This window comes from Camelus bactrianus, chromosome 17, assembly GCF_048773025.1.
Source record: "Camelus bactrianus isolate YW-2024 breed Bactrian camel chromosome 17, ASM4877302v1, whole genome shotgun sequence".
Classification (NCBI taxonomy): domain Eukaryota; kingdom Metazoa; phylum Chordata; class Mammalia; order Artiodactyla; family Camelidae; genus Camelus; species Camelus bactrianus.
Genome location: NC_133555.1, coordinates 36977805 through 36999463, shown reverse-complemented (window position 1 = coordinate 36999463; position 21659 = coordinate 36977805). Strand labels below are relative to the sequence as shown.

General features: G+C 42.9%; 1 protein-coding gene across 2 annotated transcripts in view; it reads left to right on the top strand.

Moving 5' to 3' along the window:
* Positions 1 to 21659, top strand: part of LARS2 (leucyl-tRNA synthetase 2, mitochondrial) — a 132485-nt gene that overhangs the window by 45209 nt on the left and 65617 nt on the right. For both annotated transcript variants that reach the window (XM_010945946.3, XM_045509851.2), the window contains exons 6-7: positions 1978 to 2067; positions 10619 to 10762. In XM_010945946.3, the coding sequence (XP_010944248.1) occupies positions 1978 to 2067; positions 10619 to 10762 (234 nt within the window). The remainder of the gene's footprint in view (positions 1 to 1977; positions 2068 to 10618; positions 10763 to 21659) is intronic.

Genomic DNA, 21659 nt, shown 5'->3' with positions numbered 1-21659 from the left:
GAAGCCAATTCAGAGGCTGAGAAAATATACATGTATATACATATATATTCATTAGGAATGTTTTGATATTTTTGTTATGAAAAACTTAAATATACAGAAAAATAGAGAAAAGAGCCCAACCCTTAGATTTAACAGCTGTCATTCTTTTGTCATCTTTGCTGCACCTATTTCTCTAAACCTTGGATGGAGAAGAATTCTGAAAAATACATGCATGTTAACAAGATCTGGGAATATTTCCACTACATTGCCCCTACCTCCACCCCATTCCCTGTTCCAGTTCATCTTGTGGACCAGGGTAATTTGAATTTAGTTTCTGAAACCTTGGATTTTGTTAGCAGTGGGAATTCTTAAGTTGCTTGTCAGGAAAGTGAGTTCCATGGCAGCCTTGTAGAGGGATAGCTGGTGAGTAAAAGATGATGGGATGAGGATGAATGTGGAGGTTTGGGGGAGCAAGCCCGCCCACAGCGCGCTGGTCTGATTCTTGTGCTGGTGAAGTTGCTTTACATGTGACGCCCCTGTGGACTTGAGATCCCTGGGGCCTTGGGAACTGGTGGAGGCTGTGTGTACGCGTGGCTCGGGCGGCCTGATGGGAAAGCTATGGTGTGGGCAAAGCTGGACTGGCTGGTTAATCACTCCCTGCCTTGCAGGGGTGAGTGGAGCCAGTGATCAGAGTTGAGTTATTTGCTTTCTAATAGTTATTCCTCTGCTATTATTACCAAACAAAAGGACCCATACAAAAGGACCCAAGAATCTTACATAAGAAATATTGCCCATTGCAGGCAGCAAGAGTTTACCTGACACCTTGCTCAGTTCCTGCCACACTCACCTTCCTGTCCTGGGCTTTGAACTCTCCCCTCATGTACTCATTTCATCTGAAGAAAGACTGAGTTGTTGGCACTTTTTTTTTTGATGGAAGTATAGTTGATTTACAATGTTGTGTTAGTTTCTGGCGTACAGCTTAATGATTCAGTTATACATACGTATATATTCTTTTTCATTATAGGTTATTACAAATTACTGAATATTGTTCTCTGTGCTATACAGTAGGTCCTTGTTGTTTAATAAGAGTTGTTAACACTTTTGATAGAAGTATGCCTTCCATCAGTAGTCCACAAATGGAACCATTCACAATGTCACCTGGCCTGCATCCATTTCTCCTTAGCTCTTTTTTGAAGAAGAACACTAGAAAAGAAACTGTGTGACAGTGTAGAGGTTTTTATGCTTACTTGACTTCATCAACTGCAAACCTCACCGGCTAATCAATTTAATTAATTAAATTTATTGGTTCGTGAATTAATAACCTGATTTTAAAGAGTCTATAGCAAATGTGCTTTTGAGACAGCAAATAAATTTTGGGAACATTCGATTAAGGCTTGGAAATACAAGCCAGGTGATTTCTCACTAAGTTTAATATTTGATAATGTTTTTAATAGGGCTTTCTAAGTAGACCACAGCCTGATTCACATAATGAGATAAATGGAATATAATGAGTCTAAAAAAGAGCTACGAGGCCTCAGTTATATATAGAAACACAGATTTGTTTTCAAATGAGGATCATACTGAATCAGGCAAATATTTCTCTTAAATTTTGTCATTGCTTCCAAAATGAACTACACTTATGAATTAGCTTCATGGCTCCCCAAATATGTTTATGCTGACAGAATGGTAATACCGAATTTTGTACAGCATAATTCACCTGTTACTTGCCTGAATGTGGGGGTAGGGTGGTGCAGAAAACTCAAGTCAAGTTTCTCAACATTAAACATGCCCTAGAAAAGGTAAAGGTGCCATCACAATAAAATCTCTCTGCCCAGAATTGCTTCTTCCCTTACTTTATGAATTGGTAAAAATATTATAGGTTGGTAAATATTTCTGTAGCATGATTGCTTTTCAAAATGGAATTGCAAGGCTGAGGCATACATTGGGAGAGGGAATGTTTACAATGGCCTGTACATGATTTTTCTCCCTCTTTGGCAGGAAATAACCACATGTTTACCAGATTACTACAAATGGACTCAATATCTCTTTATTAAACTCTATGAAGCTGGACTGGCCTATCAGAAGGAGGTAAGTTAAAGTTAGCTATATTTTAAAAGTTCCGTAAATCTTCTCCATCTTCTTAGAACACATCATTTGTTAAGTAAGAAATAAAATAAGCCCTGTTTAGACAGTAGCTGTGAAAAGGAACCCAACCTCAAGTTCATGAAATCAATCTCAGCAGACCCAGAAAGTAACTACTGTCTGGCTTAGTTTGTTGCCTTCAGGGAAGGGCCTGGGCTTCTTCCACCCTTGAATTCCCAGGGTGCTGGCTGTGGCAGGGGCTCAGTAGCAGTACCTAACCCATATATGGTGGGAGACTAGAGAAAGCATCATCGCACAGCCTAGAACTACACTGTCCAGTAAGATGATAGCCATTAGCCACATGTGGTTGTTGAAATTTAAATTTAAACCTTTAATGAAAAAGAATATGAAAGTGAATATATGTATATATATGCATGACTGGGACATCATGCTGTACACCAGAAATTGACACATTGTAACTGACTGTACTTTAATTGAAAAAACTTAAAATGAAAAAAAAATTTTAATTGAAAAACGAAATTTAAATTGAAAGTAATTAAGATCAAATCACACTAAAATTTGTGTCCTCAGTCACACCAGCCACATTCAGGGGCTGGTAGCTGGTGTTGGACAGCAGACATAGAACATTCGCATCATTAATAGAACATGTTTCTCCGTAAGAAAAGCACTAGGCAGCACTGATCTAGAAAATTCAGAAGTAACAAGTAGAAAACCCATTGTACCTTTATGCATGAGGCATTCTCCTTTGATCAGAGGAATTCAACAACATTGAATTATATTTACTTTCCCGTGAGTCACATCACACTGCTTAGTCTTATAAAGAACAGTACTTATATAGTCATGTTTTAAGTTTAAAGATTTTTAGAGTCTGTATGGAGACACACATAGAAGGCTCAGTTTGGAATAGAAGAATAACACAAAATTTATTAAACTTTCTTAAACCATAAATAATAATATAAAAAATAATATAGCTAACAAAAATCAGGAGGTGAAATTGGAGAAGAGAAGTGGAAACTAGTGTGAGATGATCCCTATACCTTTCATAACAAGGAGTAATAGAAGACTTTTTTTTTTAAGTTGAAAGGTAACTATTAAAGCTAAAGATAACAAAGACAACAGAAACTAGAAGAGGGGTCAAGTGGGAGGAAGGCTGTATGACCATGATGACTATCTCATATTACATGTCAGACAGTCAGCAGAACTGTCTGAAGCTAGTATGCCAAACTTGAAGTCCTGACATTTTATTACTTAAAGTTATAGTGATAAGTACCAGAAGAACTAATGAACAGACCCTGCTAATAGTGGAGGAGTGTTATAATAATAATTTCAAATAATTACGAATATCCTCCTTTGATACTACACCAAAACTCAACAAGTGGTTGGTTCTTAAAGGTCAGTTGCAATGTTGAATCTAAACATCAATGAACTGTTTGTACTCTGTTATATTAAAATGCTTTGGTCTATTTTACACTCTGAATGGATTTTTTTACCCACACATTATTATTATAATGAAAATAGTTTTGACCTGAAGACTCCTTGCAGGGATCTCAGGGATCCCAGAGGTTTATGAGCCACACTGTGAGAACTACTGTACAAAGTATGCAATCACTACCCGACTCTCATCTTTAAGTTAGGGATATTAAAATGTTAGTTGCTTAAAGTATGATGTTGTCAAGCTTGTTTGTTTTAAAGAAAGTATTGAGCTCCCATTAGCATTTGGGATAAAGTGACAAAGAGAACTTTGTGGAACTGAGTCATACTAATGTTCAACTGCTGTAGACCCTCCTGGTCACTTTAATTTCTTAACACACTGTCACTGTTCCTCTGCCCAGAGCCCTGTTAGGCAAGGAATGGTGAGAGACAGGAGTACTTGTCAACATTCCTGACTGCAACAGACCTTTGTATTATTGTTTTGGGGGGAAGTAATTAGGCTTATTTATTCACTTATTTATTTTAATGAAGGTACTGGGGATTGAACCCAGGACCTCGGACACCACTGAGCTATACCTTCCCCATCAGACCTTTTGTATTGTTAAAGCATAATTTTCAAACGTGACTCCCATACAAATACAAAATGAGCATATGTCAGAGATTTCAGCTCATTAATTAGTGAGAGAACCAGTTATATGTTAAGACTGGTTCAAATGAGACTTCAAGGAAGGGTGGTTTATAGAGTCAAAGGCATGCTGAAATGAATTAGCTAATAGAATCAAAACTGCTTAATGTCCTACAAAGCAATAAACCTAACTTTTGGGACAGTCTTTTCTGTGGGACAGAATGAACAGTTCTTTAAAGCAGGTAAGAAGTTGTACACAGTATCAGTTACATTAGCCAGTGTCACAGCTCCTCAGTTGCATGATTACTATTTATTTTATATGCAGGGGATATGAAAACGATGACTAATGCAATAGTATAAATATTTCTCCCATGGAGCCCTTATGTGGGCTGAGTGGTATTCCTTTACAGAACACTTGAGGTTTGGTATCTATGTATTGTATAGTTAAGCTGACTTTTGGAATATAGTGAACATTTACTTGCAGGATGCTCTCTGCTTTGCTGTGGCTTTTTCATGTCTTACAACTTTGATTTTTGTTCGTCCTTCTTGCTATCACTTGGGATACCTAATGTAGCTCAGATATCTTACTGCCTCTGCCTGGACTCATGGGTGATTCCAGTGTGGAAACCCCTTCTGGATACAGTTCTGATCCACCTGGAGCAAGGGAGGCTCCTTTGGGATGGGGTCTGTCAGGCTGCTAGGTTGACACCGAATATGCTGATTGGAGTGGGAATCTCATGATTCTCCCACCAATTCTGTTCCTCCCCTTTTGCTCCTGGTTTGTTCACACTGCTTCAGTTCTAAGCACACCAAACCCAAATAGGAAGCTTAACCTCATCACTATTGGATTGGATCCAAAGCCAATCCACTCAGCATCTTTTCTAAAGATGGAAAGGTTTTCAGGGAACCCCCATTGCCGAGCACAGCCATCCTGCTGGCTCCAGATGCCTCTCTTCTCCCAAGTTGTGTCCAAATCAGTGTGATGCTCCCCCTCCCTCCACTGCCCCCCATACTCATGCTTCTGGGGAATTTGGTCCAGTTTTCCCTCTGACTGCTTCTCTCCTGAGATCAGCCTATATTTGTCTCCTATTGCTGCTGCTGTCACAATTTACCACAAACTGGGTCACTTAAAACAACACAAATTTATTGTCTTACAGTTCTGAAGGTCAGAAGTCCATGAAATGAGTCTCCCCGGGATAAAAATCAGGATGTTGGCAGACTGCCTTCTTTCTGGAGGCGCTAGGGGAGAATCTATTTCCTTGCCTTTTACAGCTGCTGGAGGCTGCCTCCATTCCTTGACCTCTGACCCAACTCCATCTTTAAAGCCAGAGCATAGCACCTTGAACTCTGTTGGACCTGTGCTTACATCCTCACATCTCCTCTTCTTTGCCTGCCTCTTCCTCTTCTAAGAGCTTTCGCCATTACTTTGGGCCCATCTGGTTAATCCAGGTTAATCTCCCCATCTCGAAATCCTTCACTTAATCATATCTTCAAAAAACCTTTTACCCTGTAGGCAGCATATTCACTGGTCTCAGGTGACATGGGCATCCAGGTGACAGGACGTGGACGTCTTTGGGGTGCAGTTGTTCTGCATACCCCAAGCCTGTCCTCCCACTTCATAGGGTTGTTACAAGGATTAAACAGGCGAATGTTTGTGGAGAGCCTAGGATGGTGCCTGGCACAGAGTATGTGCTCAATAAATGCCCACCTTAATGAGCCTGCAGTTACCTGGAGTCGTTACTGTATTTAAAGTGGAAAAATAAAAAGTAGAAAATCCTTAAGTTTCCTGGCTAATTCCAAAGCAAGCCCATCCATGGAAAGGTATTATGGAAGAACAATGTAGATTATTTCATGGGTTTTCGTTTAGAAAGATAGTGTTTTTATTGCTAGTTGTAGACTTAAATGTTTTTGATGTATTAACTTTTTAAAGTCACTATTAAATGATAAGATCTTATGGGAAAAAAATCTTAGAATGCAAACATGCACTCTTGGTACATTATTTGAAGATCAGTGTTAGCTCTAATTCAAGGTGTTTTTTCCAGGTAGATTTCCTTTATTGGATAGCCGTTTTCAAATTGGCTTTAAAACATGAAATATATTGATAAGAGTTAGCATTCTATTTCTGGGGTTTATTTCAAAATATAAACTTTGAAATTAACATTCGAAAGTTAATTTGCTTTAGAAAGACTGCATAGTGCATACCCCATAAAGCATATTTAGCCAAAACTAACTCATATATTAGTACTTTTTCTCTAATAGCCTTGTCATAACTTATTTTTTTAAATAGAAGGTAGCCTTAATTCTTAAATTCAGATCTGCTATAATCTGTATAAATGGACATTTAGGAAAAGTATTTTAGCAGAGCATTATGAGACAGAAGTGGGGTGTTTAAAGCTTTTATTCTTAACAAGTACTGTCCATCAAAATGTTCATTTCCATTGCAAAAGGGATCCTTTCTTGCTCTCACAAACAAAAGTATTCTCAGCCAAAAATAAGAATATACAGACCTCTACTTGGGAGAACATTAATTTCACCTCTTGGGTTTAAAAAGAATTGTTCTGTGGATGTAGCTCGTAGAGAAAAGAGTGCTGCCGTGCTCTATGTGGACGTCCTAGGGAACTGTAGAGAACCTCCTAATCTGTGAGTTTGTCTTCGGCTGTCTCCATGACTTCAGTGGCAGCTGGGGATTTACCTGCCTAAGCTCGGTTTGCTGTGTGGCCTCGTCTTAAAGAAACATGGTGCAGAAATAGGCGGCCTCTCCCAGTCTGCCCACCTCGTAGCCTTGGAAGGTGGTGGCAAGTAATAAATAAACAATAGCTTTGGGGACTTTCCACCCTCCCACGTTCTGGACTCAGTCCAAATTCAGGCCCACTCTGGATGGAATGGAGCAAGATCGATTCCAAGAATTAGATCCTTTAATAAGATCTACGTGGCGCTCCTTAATTAAGTGTGCTTTTGTTACAAAAAAAGCTAATAGACCTTGAGAAAAATCAATACCCTAAATCATATGTTTTACCAGCCTTCTGGAATCTGAAGCTGCATGACAGAATACTAAGAAAAATTCTTCCATCATGTAAAAGCAGAGCTTGAGGAGAAAGAGGTGAGGATAATGATGGAGAGCAGCCAAAAGCCTGAAGTGCGATGCGTTGGCTCGGAGACAAAAGCATACTAATGCAGGATGTGCTCTGGAAGGGACTGGCACCCTTTGTAAAGGGTTAGGCCCAGGGAGGCAGGGGAAGGAGGAGCCGAGGTAGAAGGCGGATGAGATGAGAAAGGATGAGGTTTGGAACGGAGGCCCACTGGGGCAGCAGGCTGCTGTGTTGCAGAAGGAGAAATGATAAACTCAGTATCAGGATGCTATTGCCTGGAGAACCCCCAGTTGTCCCCACAGTCACCCACACCTCTGAGAGCCTAAAAGCCAAGGAGAGAGGGAGGAGGTGAAAATCACGGGGCACCCACTGTCGCCGTGCAAAACTCACCCTGTGAACATGCATGATTCATATTTAGAATCATGTTGTAGGGCATATTTCTAAAATGCTTGCTGAAAGCATCTCGCAAATCACTCAAACAAAAAAATATGAATCCTGGTGTTTAACCCTTGATCAACTGGAGAAGTTCTATTATTTGGAGCAGCTCATTCTGTGATGTTGCCAGGTCACTCGTGTGAGGGAAGCAGTGGGCAAAATTGAGTTCATTGTTTCTGCTGGTGTTTTAATGATGTCAGTGTTGACTTAAGGTGAATTTCAACATACAGATGTACGCTGTGTTTTACAACTAAGACTAGTTAACTCTAAGGAGCGTGGAGTTGGCTTTGGGAGGTGATAGCAGAATGAACAGGGAAGTGGCTGCAGTCAGCAAAGTTGTCCAGAAACTATATTCTATGTAGCAAGACTGTGCTTGCTGAAAAATTGGGACATCCATCAGAGTCTGTGTTCAAAGTGTGAAAATCCAGGAATAAGAGAAGACAGACCGTGGCTTGCATGCAGGGGAGCTGTGTATAAGAGAGGAGACAGAGAGGAGACCCAGAGGAGGGGATTTGGGAAGCAACTCCAGGGCTTCTAGAGGCTGCACGTGCTGTACTTGCTCCTTGGACCCCACAGGCCCTGCATTTTAACCACCCCTGTGTTTACCAAATGCCGGGAGGCTGAGTCTGGGCCCTGCGTCTCTGTGCTGGAGGTGGGTCTCTGTCCTGGGAAGAAGCACAAGTGGGGTCTCAATGATGCATCTTTGATTGGAGACTTTATTTCCTTTGGTGTTTTTCCCCTCTCCTCCCACGAGTTTTCACTAGGGGGAAATCGCTTTTGTGTTTTGCTTTTATTTGTCTTTCGTTTGACACCAGGTTTTTATTATAACGTGTAAACCTCTTAGGAACACATCTCCCTCATTGCATTTTGTCACCTAGAGTCTGAGAGATGCCAGGCCGTGTGGGCAATGTTGATAAGAAAATAAAGTCCTATTTGTTTCTGCAATCTGCAGTGCTGAGTGTTTGTTTCTCCCGTGTCCTCTGAGGTTTGCAGGGAGAAGGAGGCAGAGGTGAAGGCGTATAGGGCTTTTTTTCTCCCTTTCTTTCACGTTTTATTTGAGCATAGATTTGGGGCAGGGGGGGAGTGCTTCTTGAAGAAGCTGTCCTTGCTACTAAACAATACTTGACCTTTTCTTTTTTTCTTTCATTTTAAGTGGTACCCCTCCCCCATCCCCTAATACAGGCAGTGATAATAGGAGAGTCAGTCACCCTTGGTTTATTAACCTCAAGTTTTTAGGTCTAAGGTAATTTGTCCTGTATTTTGTGTCTCTGTATTTATGGATTCAAGGATTTAGGGGGGCGCTAGAATGAGCGGGGGCGCTAGAATAAGCAAGGGCGAGGAGATCATTCAGTGCGTGTCTTTCCTGCTCCAACACTAGGCTTCATAGGCTTACGTTTTTCAGTGGATGTACTACTTTTTTGTTGTAAAATCACAACCCATAGATGGGTTAGCCTCTCCTCCACTCCTGCTTTTTATGTAATTTTTAGTTATGTCTCTGCATCAGTCAGGGTCCCAGCAGGAAGTAGAGGGCTTACCCAAGAGCAGTCACTGAAGAAAATGTAATGAAAAGACCGTTTCTGAGCAGTTTAGAGAAACCCACAAGGGATAGTCAGGCCACCTGGCAGTGGCACCAGAGGGAAACCTTTTCCACCCCAGGCGGCAGGGGCAACATCAGGGAGCCGATACTGGAACTGGGGGAGCTGTGGCTGAAGCTGTAAGAGAGCCCTTCCCAACGGGGGCCGTGCCCACCTGGGAAGAAGCCAGAGTGCCTCTCATTGGTTGAACCCAGCCAGAGGGCAAGGTCCTGGTTATCGCAGGCACAGGAGTCAGCTTCCTGGGGTACAGGATGGGTGGGAGGAAGGATTTGGAGAAGCAAATGGACAACATTAAGCCGTAATCATTCATTAGAATTGCTTAGCAAAATTTTTAAAAACCATGTGTATTTTGCTGCCCAAACACATCTGTGTATTCATTGCCTTCTTTGTACTGAGTTGTACCTAAACATTATAAAGGAGTGACTGTAGATGGCAGAGGTATTTATTTTAAGTGAGAATAGAAGTGAATTAGAATTCTATGGAGAGAAACTTCCTCATGATTGAGACTACAAGTTCTGTCAGCCAAATAAATCTATACAGATCTCAGAATATTATTACCTTTTGTGGGGCAGATGTTACTGGGAGAAGGCACAACAGAATTTTCTGGGGTGCTGGGAACGTTCTATGTCTTGATAAGAGTGATGGTAAAAATTGACTGAGCTGTATACTTAAGATTTAGCCACACTAATTTATGTATGTTGTACCTTAATTTAAACAGAAGTTTTAAAAAATTGCAAAAATGTTTACAGTTCCTAGAGACCTGAGTTCCTGCCCTGTCTCTGTCACTCACTGACTGTGTGACCTTAGGCAAGTTATTTAATCTCTCTGTTCCTTAATTTCCTCCTCTGCAATGCAGGGATAATAATATTCTTACCTCAAGAGATTGTTGTGAGGTTTAGATGAGCCAATGTTAGTAAAGCACTTAGCCCAGTGTCTAACATGTGGTAATCACTCAATAAGTGTTAGCTATTTATATAAAAGTAAATATATTTTCCCCCTAAAATAACCCAATACTGCTAAGTTCTAGGTATCATTTTTTTCTTCTTTTCCTCTGTATACTAAGATTTCCAACCTGCAGGTTCATCTTTTCATACAAGCAGATACCAAACCTGAGTTGGACACATGCTTACCGCCTTCCTTCCCAAGCCTGTTCTAATACAAGGAGAGCTCAGAGGCAGTTTACATTCTTTTTTTACAGCTTGCTAGTGGTTTCCTTGCCAAGTGATGCTCCAAGGAGATGCCCTCAAGTCTCAGAGCAGAGACACTGCATTTGCAGACCCTCTCACATGTAAGGAACCTCAGAGTGACCCTATTCAATCTGCTCACCAGCTTGCATCATTTTGTTTCATGAATTTTAACAGGCCTTGGTTAACTGGGACCCAGTGGATCAAACAGTGCTTGCCAATGAGCAGGTGGATGAACAAGGCTGTTCGTGGCGTTCTGGAGCCAAGGTGGAACAGAAGTACCTCAGACAGTGGTTTATTAAGACAACTGCTTATGCAAAGGTGAGTGTCAGCCTGGAGGCTCCCCAGTAATGCATACGTGTTGGGAGGCAACACCAAGGTCTTCTGGGTATTGGGGAACCTCACTGATGGAGGTGAACCCTAGGAAGGGCTGTTAGAGCTGTGCGTGTGCAGACAGCAAACAAGTGAACCTCACGGTTACTCACTGGGTCACTCACTGGAGGGTGATGGTTTTTAGGTCTTTCAGTTGGAAATCAAGAGTAGCACCTGGAGGTCACTGTAGGCCATTGTTTGTATCTGGTTGCATCACCTTTCAACAATCATTGTACTGCCATGGAGGCAAAAAACATTCATCTTTATCTGCGATTATATCAGCAATAAAGCTAGAAAGGAGAAAAGTATCTTCGTCTGTGTAGTTCTAGTAAGACCCCAGAAAGACAGAATGACATTTCAGAAGGTCCAGAGAAGACCATCTAAAAGGACTGATGGCAGTCTCCATGAACTAAGCCAGGAACCAAAGCTTTGGACTTTATCCCTTCTTGTGTCTCCGATTAACAGTGTAAACTGGTGCGAGTTCCTGCACCTCAGTTTCCTCATCAGTAAAAGGAGACAGTGGGACCAAGTGGTCTTTAAGGTGCCTTCCTGCTCTTTGTATTTTCAGGAATTCAAGGCAAAACCAACCATTGAAAGAGGGAGCTTTCTTATTAAATCACTAATAGCCTGGGCAAAATAACCTGTTCTGTGTATACTAGAACCACTCTGCAAAGTATTCTTTGAACTTACCAAGTTTCAGGACATGGAATTGAAGGATCACTCCCTAAAACTCCAGAGAAAAGTGATTAGAGCAAATCAGGAGCATTTCCCATGGCAATTTGGTAATCTCTGAATTAGCATAAGACTGGAAGTAAACAGGATCTGAAAAGTAAAAGCATCATGAAGGGCTACTGACGGTATGTCATGGTAGTTCTCCCCTGTGGTGGTCACCATAAGAAGGATAGTTGTATTCTTCCAAAGTAGCCCGGGGCTTGGTCCGTCAGAAATAGGGTAGTGGGCTGAAATGCACTTTGGGTCGGGTCCAATACTGTTCTTATATGCAAAGAAAGCACAAAGTTATAAATAACCTCGGATCACTACAAAACTCTGCTGAATTAGAACTGCAGAACACCAGCTCACAATACCAGTGCCATATGGCTGTATGACCTCTAGTTCCCTCACTCAAAAGACATGTCTTAAATGAGGCTGTTTTCGCATTATAATTTATTCACAATGTAGCAGAGAATAGCATATGGATTTAGAAAACTACTCATTTAGAACTTGTTAACATAGTGCTTTGCTCCTTTGAAGCACACTAGTAATACTGAGAGACTGAACGAGAAGAAAGCTGAGAACATTGCTTTCTCTAACATCGCAGGCAGTGGGAGCCCCTATCTCCTGAGAGCTGGGGTCCACCGCATTACCAGGAAGGATGTCAGGTCACTTCAAGGACCTGTCAGATGATTCTCTAATAGGCATTGGTGGAAAGGCCACCTAATTAGCTTTTGTTTTGACCTCTGCCTCTAATTGGAAATGTAATAACCTGAGTGGCATTATTCTTTAAACTGTCAGCTGGGAATTTTCAACTGTTCAGCAGAAGTGGTTAGTTACCATGGTGACTTGCCTGGTTCTTGCTGAACTCCAGTGCAGAATTATTGAAAAAGCTGTCTTTGGAGGTCAGCACTTGGTTTGCCCTGAAAATCAGGAGAACAGGGAGTGGCGTAGGAGTGGTAGAGGTGGGCAGATACCTATGTTCACTTCAGGTCCTTGGCTGAGGGCTGTACATGCACAAAGCAAGACTCCATAAGGCCTAATAGAAAATGTTTGCAATAGGATTGAGAGGAGAACAGAAATACCAGGGGGCTGCACAGTGCTCTGAGACCTCAGAGTTATGGCCCAGCCAGAAGTATGCAATTGGGACCCCAAAAAGGCTATATATTACAAGTGTGGATGAAACCCTCTGGCCAAGAACAAAATCAAAATGACTCACCTTAATAAAAAATAAAAGCAAGCCTTACAGTTTCAAGAAGAACTTTCAGGACAAAACTCAACACCTTTAAAGGGAAACAACATAATCCAGGCTCCTTCAAGTTGGTTTCATCTGTGATATCCAACATATAATAAAAAAATTACTAGACTTCCAAGAATCAGGAAATTGTGACCCATAATAAAGGGGGAGAAAGGGACGGAGGGCAGCCCAATAAAAATAGCTCCTGAGATAACCCAGCTTTTGGAATTAGGAGATAAAGCTAGAGGCATCTATATGTAAATGGTCTGGGACTTAAAGGGAAGGATGGTCATAATGAGTGAACAGATGGGGAACCTCTGAGAAGAAATGGAAACAATTTTTTTTAAAAACTGGAATCTAGAACAGAAAAGTACAAATCTGACATGGAAAATTTATTATTTGGGCTGCAGAGGGATGAATAAGGGTTAAGTGGGCCATAAAGCTATAGGGGAGCCCCTCCCTCCATATAGGGAACATAACGAGTGATACCTTGAAAACAGAAAGGTATATGACAAGTTTGAGAAGCTGAAATAATGACAGTATAGCTAAAACTGAGAGAGCCTAGAGGAGAGACTCAACATAGAGCTGGAGAGGCTGAAGAGAAGCTGAAGAGGTGGGTGGGGGTCAGATCAGGCAACACCTTTTAGGTCTTAAGAAATTTGTACTTTATCATGGGAGCCATGAGAAACCATTAAATGATCCTAAGGAAGGGAATAACATGGTCAGTTTTGTGTTTTTACAAATTCACTGTGGAAAGAGCAAGTGTGGATACAGAGAGACCAGTTAGAAGGCTATTGCAATGGTCCAGGCCTGCATAACTTAGACTTTGGTGGTAATGGAAAGAAATGAGTAGGTTAGAAAAATATTCAGATGGTGAAATCTATAGAACTTGGTGATATTGGATGAGAGCATGTTGGAGATGGTGTCATCGAAAAAGACTCTGACTTGGACCCTAGTGAATGATTAAGCTGCTCCCTGGGATAAGGAGTCCTGGAAGGGACATAGTTCTGACCCTTTCTGAGATTGCACTGGCCATGAGTCATTTGCATAGAGATGTAAAAATAATTGATGCTTGGATAAATGAGTCCAAAACTTCAAAGAAGATCAAATGAGGTAGAACATCTAATCTAAAACTTGGTATGGCAGTAATAGTGTTGCATTAATGATGATGGCCTGCTGTATAGATAAAGGTGAGATATTGAATCAATAATGCTTTTACCTGCAAGTAACTAAAAACCCAAGTTATGGTGGCTTAACAGATGGAAAGTTACTTTTCCCACATAAGAAATCCCATTTGCTGAGACCGAACTGGGATAGGGCTCCGAGCTGGCATCTCCGTGGTTCTCTTGGCCTTTTCTTCCTTCCTGTCACCTCATGGTTGCAAGATGGCTGCTGCAGCACAGACATCACATTTTCACTCAAGACAGAAAGAAGCAGAAGAGGCAATGTGAGTGACTGGAAAGCGAGAACTTTCCCACAAACTCCCAGCAAAATTCCACTGATGTTCTATTAGCCCCAGTTGTGTCATGTGACTACCCCCAGCTTCAAAGGAGACTAGGAAAGAAGTCTGGGGCTTTCTAGCTTCTATAGGCAAGATGGTTGTGGGAGGAGGATGGGAAATGGGTGCTGGGATGGCCAGTGAGCTGTGCCTGCCACAATTATCTTTAGAGCTCTGTATTTGCATCTGGTTTTGCAGCTCTGAGGGCTGCCTCTGTGATGTCAGCTGGTGGTCTGCTTGGGAGCATGGCTGTGGAGGAGCCCTCCTTTCATTCACTTAACTTCCAAATTACAAAGACAATGCCTGATGTGAAAATTACAGGGAAACTTGAAGTATAAAAATCCTTTATTAAGGCTGTTCTGTGATGTATTTGGTTTTTCTCCCTTTACCCCCAACCCAGTCTTCCTAGGATTGTTTGCTTTATGAAACATTAGAAGTGATTTCAGCCACTAGTTCTATGAAAAGGAAAACTGGCAGTAGGAGTATCTGAGGAACATGAATTAGTCTTGGCAGAGATGTGTGGGAGGAATCTTGTGGGCTGCACGGCGAGGTGAGAGCAAGGGGAGGAGGGTGGATTGGAGACTTACATACTGAAAGCAAAAGGGATTCAGAGTCTGAACGCTTTAGTTCCTGACAGCTCGGTGACAGTTGGAAGGCGAGACAAATAGAGAGACAGCTTCCCATTTGAACTTTTCTAATAGATTTGTGATTTCAATTTCTGTGCTGCCGTCTGAAGCCGCCAGAGGCTGCCTCCTCCCAGGTCCTCAGCCGCTGGGGCACTCCACGTGGGTTCCTCTTTGGCATTTAGATGGACATAATCCTATCCCGACGGTGCTTAGTCAACCTCCACACCAAATGGGTGGTTATGTTTTCTAAATTCTCAGGAATCACCTGGCAACTGCTAGAATATGAACCAAGCCTGTGATCGCCTCCCACCTCCTACCGTCTTACCCTCGATCTGATCAGTTCTCAGGCTTCCACTTACACCATCTTACTTAACCTTCATATTATCCCTTGGAGGTTAGGTATGCCTGTTATCCCATTTTACTGATGAGGAAACTGAGGCTTATGCTGGTCATAAGTATCAGCACTGGGGTTCCAGTCCGGGTGCTTGAGCTCTTAACCAGCAGTCTGTACCACTTCTCAGGTAGTCTGGGTTCATTCTTTCTCTCCCCAGATGTTATTGAGTGCCTGGCCTAGATGCTAAGAATACAAGTGAGAAAAGCAGACGTCCCTGCTTTTTGGTTGCTTGGAGGCTAGTGCAGGGGACAGTTGTAGATGTGAGAGGTCACAGCCCTTGGGATCACAGTCACACTGCAGGAGGGGGCAGGTGAGGCAAGGAGAAGCCCCAGTTCTGCCCAGTGATCCAAGGTGGTATCACCGAGGAGGTGATGAAAGATGAGAAGTGCAGAATGTCTGTAAGGGCGTGTTTTGTTGCCTTTGGACGTGTAGGAAACTGCACGCTTCACAAGTATTTCCAAGTAGAATTCCTGAATCAGACGGGCAACAGTGAGCCCTTATGAAATCACGGGGGATGGGAGGTAATAAGCCACCCATTTCCCTGCCACCGTGTGCCTTTCATTCCTTGGTTTCAGGCTGCACTTTTGGGTAAAGTAGGGGTACCTTTACCAGAAAGCACTACTGGAGTGGGACCCTGCAAAGAGGGAAAAGCTGAGAATGGAGAAGCAAAGAGGTGAGGGGAGGGAGTGAGGTTCATGACAGGAGCTCTTTGGGGAGGTGGAGGAGGAGGCTGGAGCAGAAAGACAGCCACGGTGGAGCAGTGGCACCAGGGTCTAGTCCCCTGGGTGCCCCTGACTGTTCAAGAGTTCCCTGCGCTCTGAAAGGGAATCCCTGTGCACCCTTGCTGCTCTAATCCTGAGGCCGTGAGTTCCTCGTGAAAGCATTTGGCTGTCTCTTGGAAAGTGGGCTGCTGCCTGGCATTCTGCTCCTACCTTCAGATCAGAGGACCAGAACAGAGGCCGGCTCACAGGTGGTGCCTGGAAATGCCTCTTCGTACCAGCACCAGAGTCATCCTGTGCTGCTCAGGAAACTTAGCAAAGGGATTGATTGGTGAGGTTTGGCGACTCGGCCCCACTCTGCCCCTGACTCCCTAAGAAAGACCCTTGGACCCAGTGTCACGTCCTGTGTGTGCAGCCTGGGCCTTCATGTGCGGGGCTTGTGCACAGATTCGATGTTGGCTGAGGGAGCAAAGTCTCTGAGGACCAAGAGGAGCAAGTGAGAAACATTTAATGAGCTGTCAGCTTCTCTGCAGGGCTGTTGGGATAAAAGACTGTGAGGACACAGACCAGGGCCAGATTTAACGAAGCTAAGGCTGAGGTTTATCTGTTGTGAGGGTTTTCCCTTGAAAGCCCTGTGGCTTTACAGCTGTGATTGCATTTACCCCACCACGCCCCTCTGATCTGTCTGGGCAGAGGGCGGCCTTATCCTTCCTCCTGGTAAAAACTAGTTCATCAGCTACAGACCCCGGGACTCAGACCAGCCCTGACACACCCTCAGAGCGGCTTCCTGCTTGAGTTCTCCCCCAGGCCCTGCTGTCTCTTCTTCAGAAACAGCAGGCTCTTCTCCCATCCCCAGGATCTAGTTTTGACTCACTGTCTCACAAAGCTAATTAATTGTTAAATTCTGCTCCTTCTTACATAAGATCTCATGATTCCTTCTGTTCTGTGTTTAACCTGTCTCTCCAGGACCTCTTCTCTCCTAGGCGCTAAGCCAAACTCTGTTCTCCGTCTTTCATCCTCTTCTCTCTGTCCTCCTCAGGGGGATTGTTGGCCGGTGCCAAGGGGCACAGATGAGAGTTGTTACAGGGGAGACCTTCTGGGGGTTGGGGTGGACAGGGATGGGAAGGGGACAGAGGCAAAAGGAAAGCAGGTGATTTGAGGCTGACAGTTCCCTGGCACTTTGCGGGCAAGCCCGAGGCTGCCTGGAGTGGATCAGGAGACTCTCTGCCCTCCCAAGGCCACAGCCAAGGGGACAGGCCCTTTAATGTCAGCCAGGTGTGAAGATGAGACTGCTGGGAGAAGGCCACTGGCTGGCTCTGAGCAGGCCTTAGAAGGAACTTCTGCCTGGAAGAGTTCACCAGAGTTGGAGCAGGGCCGGGTCCCAGCTCTGGATTTGGAAACCCATGGTATTTCGTGACAGTATAGGCAATTAGATTTCCTCTCCTGCCTGTGTCCGGAACGTCCCCCACTGATGCCTAATCACACCTGCGTGTGGTCTCTGTTAGGCCAGGCCTCTAGGACTGCCTTACTTCCTTAGCCCTGAGTTCTTACCCACACCCTGTCCCGCCGTCAGGCAACTAAAGACAGCCCTGCATGCAACCCGCTCCAAAGCCTGTGAGAATGAACAAGCACTTCTGAAGGAAGGAAGCACACGTGCTCTGCACACAGGAAGGTTTCCTTTGTTATGTGTTTTTGTTTCCAAGATAGAATGAACAATTGAAAGGGAAAAATGGGAGAAATAAATTAATAATATATTCCTTATTGTGTGTTGACAATGAAATAAACTATAAATTTGATTAGGAAAAAATGAAGACAGACGTCACTATTATGCCTTAATGCTCTTCGACCCCGAGTAGCCTTACTGAGCTCCCTGCCAGGTCCTGTTGGAGTAAAGGCCTCCTTTCTTCTTGAGGTGTTGCCTGACTCCATGGGAGGAAAGAGATTGATGAGCACCTTGTTGGGGACGGTCCCTGGGTGTGCTCGTGGGTGTCACCAATGAACCCTGTTAGCTTAGGGAGTCATTTGAATTTTAATGCTAGAAGAAACTCAAGAGAACATTGTGCCGATTCTTCCACATTTAGCATAGTCTCCCATGCTTCCTAATCCCTGCCCTGATCTGAAAAATATAAAAGCCAACAAAAAACCCTCATGCGTGCTGCTGGAAATGAAAATCAATATGATGTCTAAAAACAAAGGGATAAGGTGTTGCTTTATTTTAAGTAGCCCGCATCCTACCCTCCTCCTGCTGCCCTGGAGGGCTGATGGCCAGCATGAGGTGTCCTGGAAAATTTTTCACTGAGCCCATTCCTCATTTTATAACTGAGGCCCCCAAGCCTCAGAAAGCCGGGACCCAGCTTGGGTCTCCTCCATCCCAGGCCTGCGTTCTGCCCACCTGCTCTTGAGCACTGGCTGCCCGGCAACTGGCATTCCCTACAACCACACTTGGAGGGCACACAGTCGGAGGGTGAGCAGCGCAGGGAGGCAGGGCGTTAGCAAGTGATGGAATGGTACAGGCACAGGGAGCGGGCACAAATGGCCGGGTAGCAGAAAGTGCAGGGATTTCTAGGTTGTTCTTGATGGAATTGGCTTGAGCAGTGTCCTGTGTTATGTCATTAGTCTCTACTCCAGCACCCTTCCCTCAGCCCCGGGCCTTCTGAACCCAGCTGCTCAGAGGACAGTGGGACTCCACTGCGATCAGGGAAGCCAACGGTCACTAACAGACACGTAGATATCCATATTCTATTGTTGTCCTTTGTTTCAAACTCTGTTTTCTCATTGAAGGCGACAATTTTCCAGTCTCTTTCTATGTCTCTCTATATTTTGCTTACTGATTCTGAGTGTCAGATTTGCTCAAAATAGAGATTTAATCCTTTCTAGAGCTATATTAAGCTGTGAACTCCGGTAAAATGCAAACTCTTGTGGTTTAAAAGAGTATATTAACAGCATGATCTTAACTATGTAAAAAACACAAGTACACACACTCATACAAATTTTATCACTTCTAACACACGATTGGTTTTAAATTTTATGCTCCGTTAAGAATGAAAAATGCTGTCAATCAAAGATACCACTGATTGTAAGATATGTCCCAGTTTCAGGATTTGTGGGGGAAACTTGCATCTTAGAATCAATGGAAGATGGGATATAAATAAGATGGAAAGCTATAGAATAAATATGAATAGTGATTTCCCTGGATGCTTAAGTTGATTTGGGGTAAATGTTATTTTTTTCTTCATCCTTTACTGTCTTTTCCACATTTTTCCATAATGATTATTATTATTTCAGTAGTCATCAAACAAAACAGCCTGATAGCAGGGTTATGTCAGCGTTTATTTACACATCTTTTTTAGACCTGGAAAGGGATGGTCACATGTTCTCGCAAGTTTAAATTTACAGACAGGCTTCCAACTTGAAGGTAATTGAGCAGAATGTCCCCTGGGACTGCTGTCCCCATTTTATTTTTCTTGATTAGACCAATAAAAGCTTTTAGTCTTGCTCCCAAGACTCCCCTCTCCCAGAACAAAGCCACCTTTTCAGGCAAGGGTGGCCCAGTGCCACAGATGAGGCTAAGAACCATGTTCCGTTTACAGTGTATTTAACTTCTCCCCCCTCCCCCCACCCATGGGCTGCAGTTACAGATTCTCTTTTGTCCTGTGGAGCCAGGGGCAGTGAGGTGATGGGGGTGGCCTCTGGGAATCAGAGGCTGTCTCATCAGACAGGTGGCTGTGTCATTGAAAGAGTTTGTCCTCTGTTATCTGCATTCTTAGGAGTGTGGTAGTGACATTTCAGAAACTAGTTACCATCTTGTGAAAGTTGGTGGAATTTAACTCGTTTTGCTGACTTAGATTGCCTAAGTCAGAAGGGGGTAAAAAAAAAGGCTGATACGTGGCCTGAGTTAATCTATGAGTAAGAAGAGATTAGCCAAATTGGCTGCCACGACAGCTTCCTGATATCTTTCACCACATCCTTTCACACAGAGCATGCTCAGGGAGCCATCCCTGAGGGTCATACCCAGACAGCACTTCCTCCTTTCCAGCTTTTCAGAAGCTATCTGATAGCACTTGGCTTGTCCCTCCTTTTCACATGGCTCTGAGATACACACTGATGTCTGCATGGGCTCCTCGGTGCCTCTCTTCCTTTTGCCCCTGCAGTCCTGGGATCCACACCTTGTTGGCAAGTCATACATCATCCGCGCAGGGCCTTGCTTAGAACTGATTTTTTTCCCTTCTGGGTTACCAGCACCTTCACTGCAACTGAGACTCTTGGACAGCACAACTGTATTTGCGAATAAATGCATTGCAGTGAGATGCCACAACAAATGGATTTTGCTGGAAATACGTAGCACATTTCAGAAGACAGGTTAAAGTAGGGCCATCAGAGAGGTAGACAAGGTAAACATCATGCCAGAGCTTCTTAATGTGTGACCTGCATGCCTAACTTCATGCCAGAGTCGTGAGAGAGTTTATTCCTCTAGAATATTCCAGAGGGGACATCTACATTGTTTAAATATCTTACTGCCTTCAGAATTGATTTTCCTTTATCACAGCTCAAATATACATTGTGTCTTGGGAGTAATTGCATCAAAATGATTCCAAAAACAAAAAGAATAAAGAAATCTTGGCAACAATAATAAGTTTTAGAAAAAATAAAGGCAAGTTATAATTAAAAAATAATTGCTAATCAAATCACACTGATTCAGAAGTAGGCTAAGTGTTAAGCTTTTTAAAACTGTCCATTTTAATTAAATCTCATTAAGTCCTATCTCAAATCTGTATCCAGTCTTCTGGTTTCTCAACTCTCCCCCTTAGTAGCTAATAAATCCCCTTGTTTTAAAAGGTCTGTATTTCTCAGTTTGCCTAAACTTTTTTTTTTTAACCAAGATCTTTAAAATGTGTCATGTCTTGGAAATATTAACTACTATATATAAAAATAAATGAAAAACACATTTCTTCTGTACAGGGAACTATATTCAATATCTTATAATAACCTTTAATGAAAAAGAATATGAAAACAAATGTTTGTGTACATATATATGCATGACTGGGACATTATGCTGCACAGCAGAAATCGACACATTATAACTGACTATACTTCAGTTTTTAAAAATGTGTCATGTTTTTAAAGCCACAAATTCTTATTTATGATCCTGTTGCACCTTGTTCTTCATGCTTTAGCTCACGTCCCGCCGTCTCCTGGGAAGTATGGATTTATTCCTGGCATTATTTCTGCTTCTTTGAAGGAAGAGTCATATTAGCCTTGTTATAGCTAATCCTCTTTTTATCCCCAGCTTTGTAGTTTTGATCTTCCTCTTTCTTATTCCTGATTCTATTCTGTGTTACTAAAGCCTTTTCAATTGGATGTTCCCTTCAGCCCTTCTCCTAGTGGTCCATTGTCTTAAGCACAGGCCTCTATTGCGACTCATTCATATACATTGCTGTTTCAACTTCTGAAAGCATCTTCATTCCCAGGGTGTACCTGTGGAACAACAGTGGCTGCCTTTCCAGACTTAGCGTAGTGAAATGATTATAAGGCCCCTCTGTAAACCATCGGACTTTCTATATATGCTAAATAATAACCACAGGAGATTTGACTTCAGCTGAGTATTAACCACAATAATTATTTGTTGAAATTGAATGAAGAGCCCACTCACATTGTTAATTT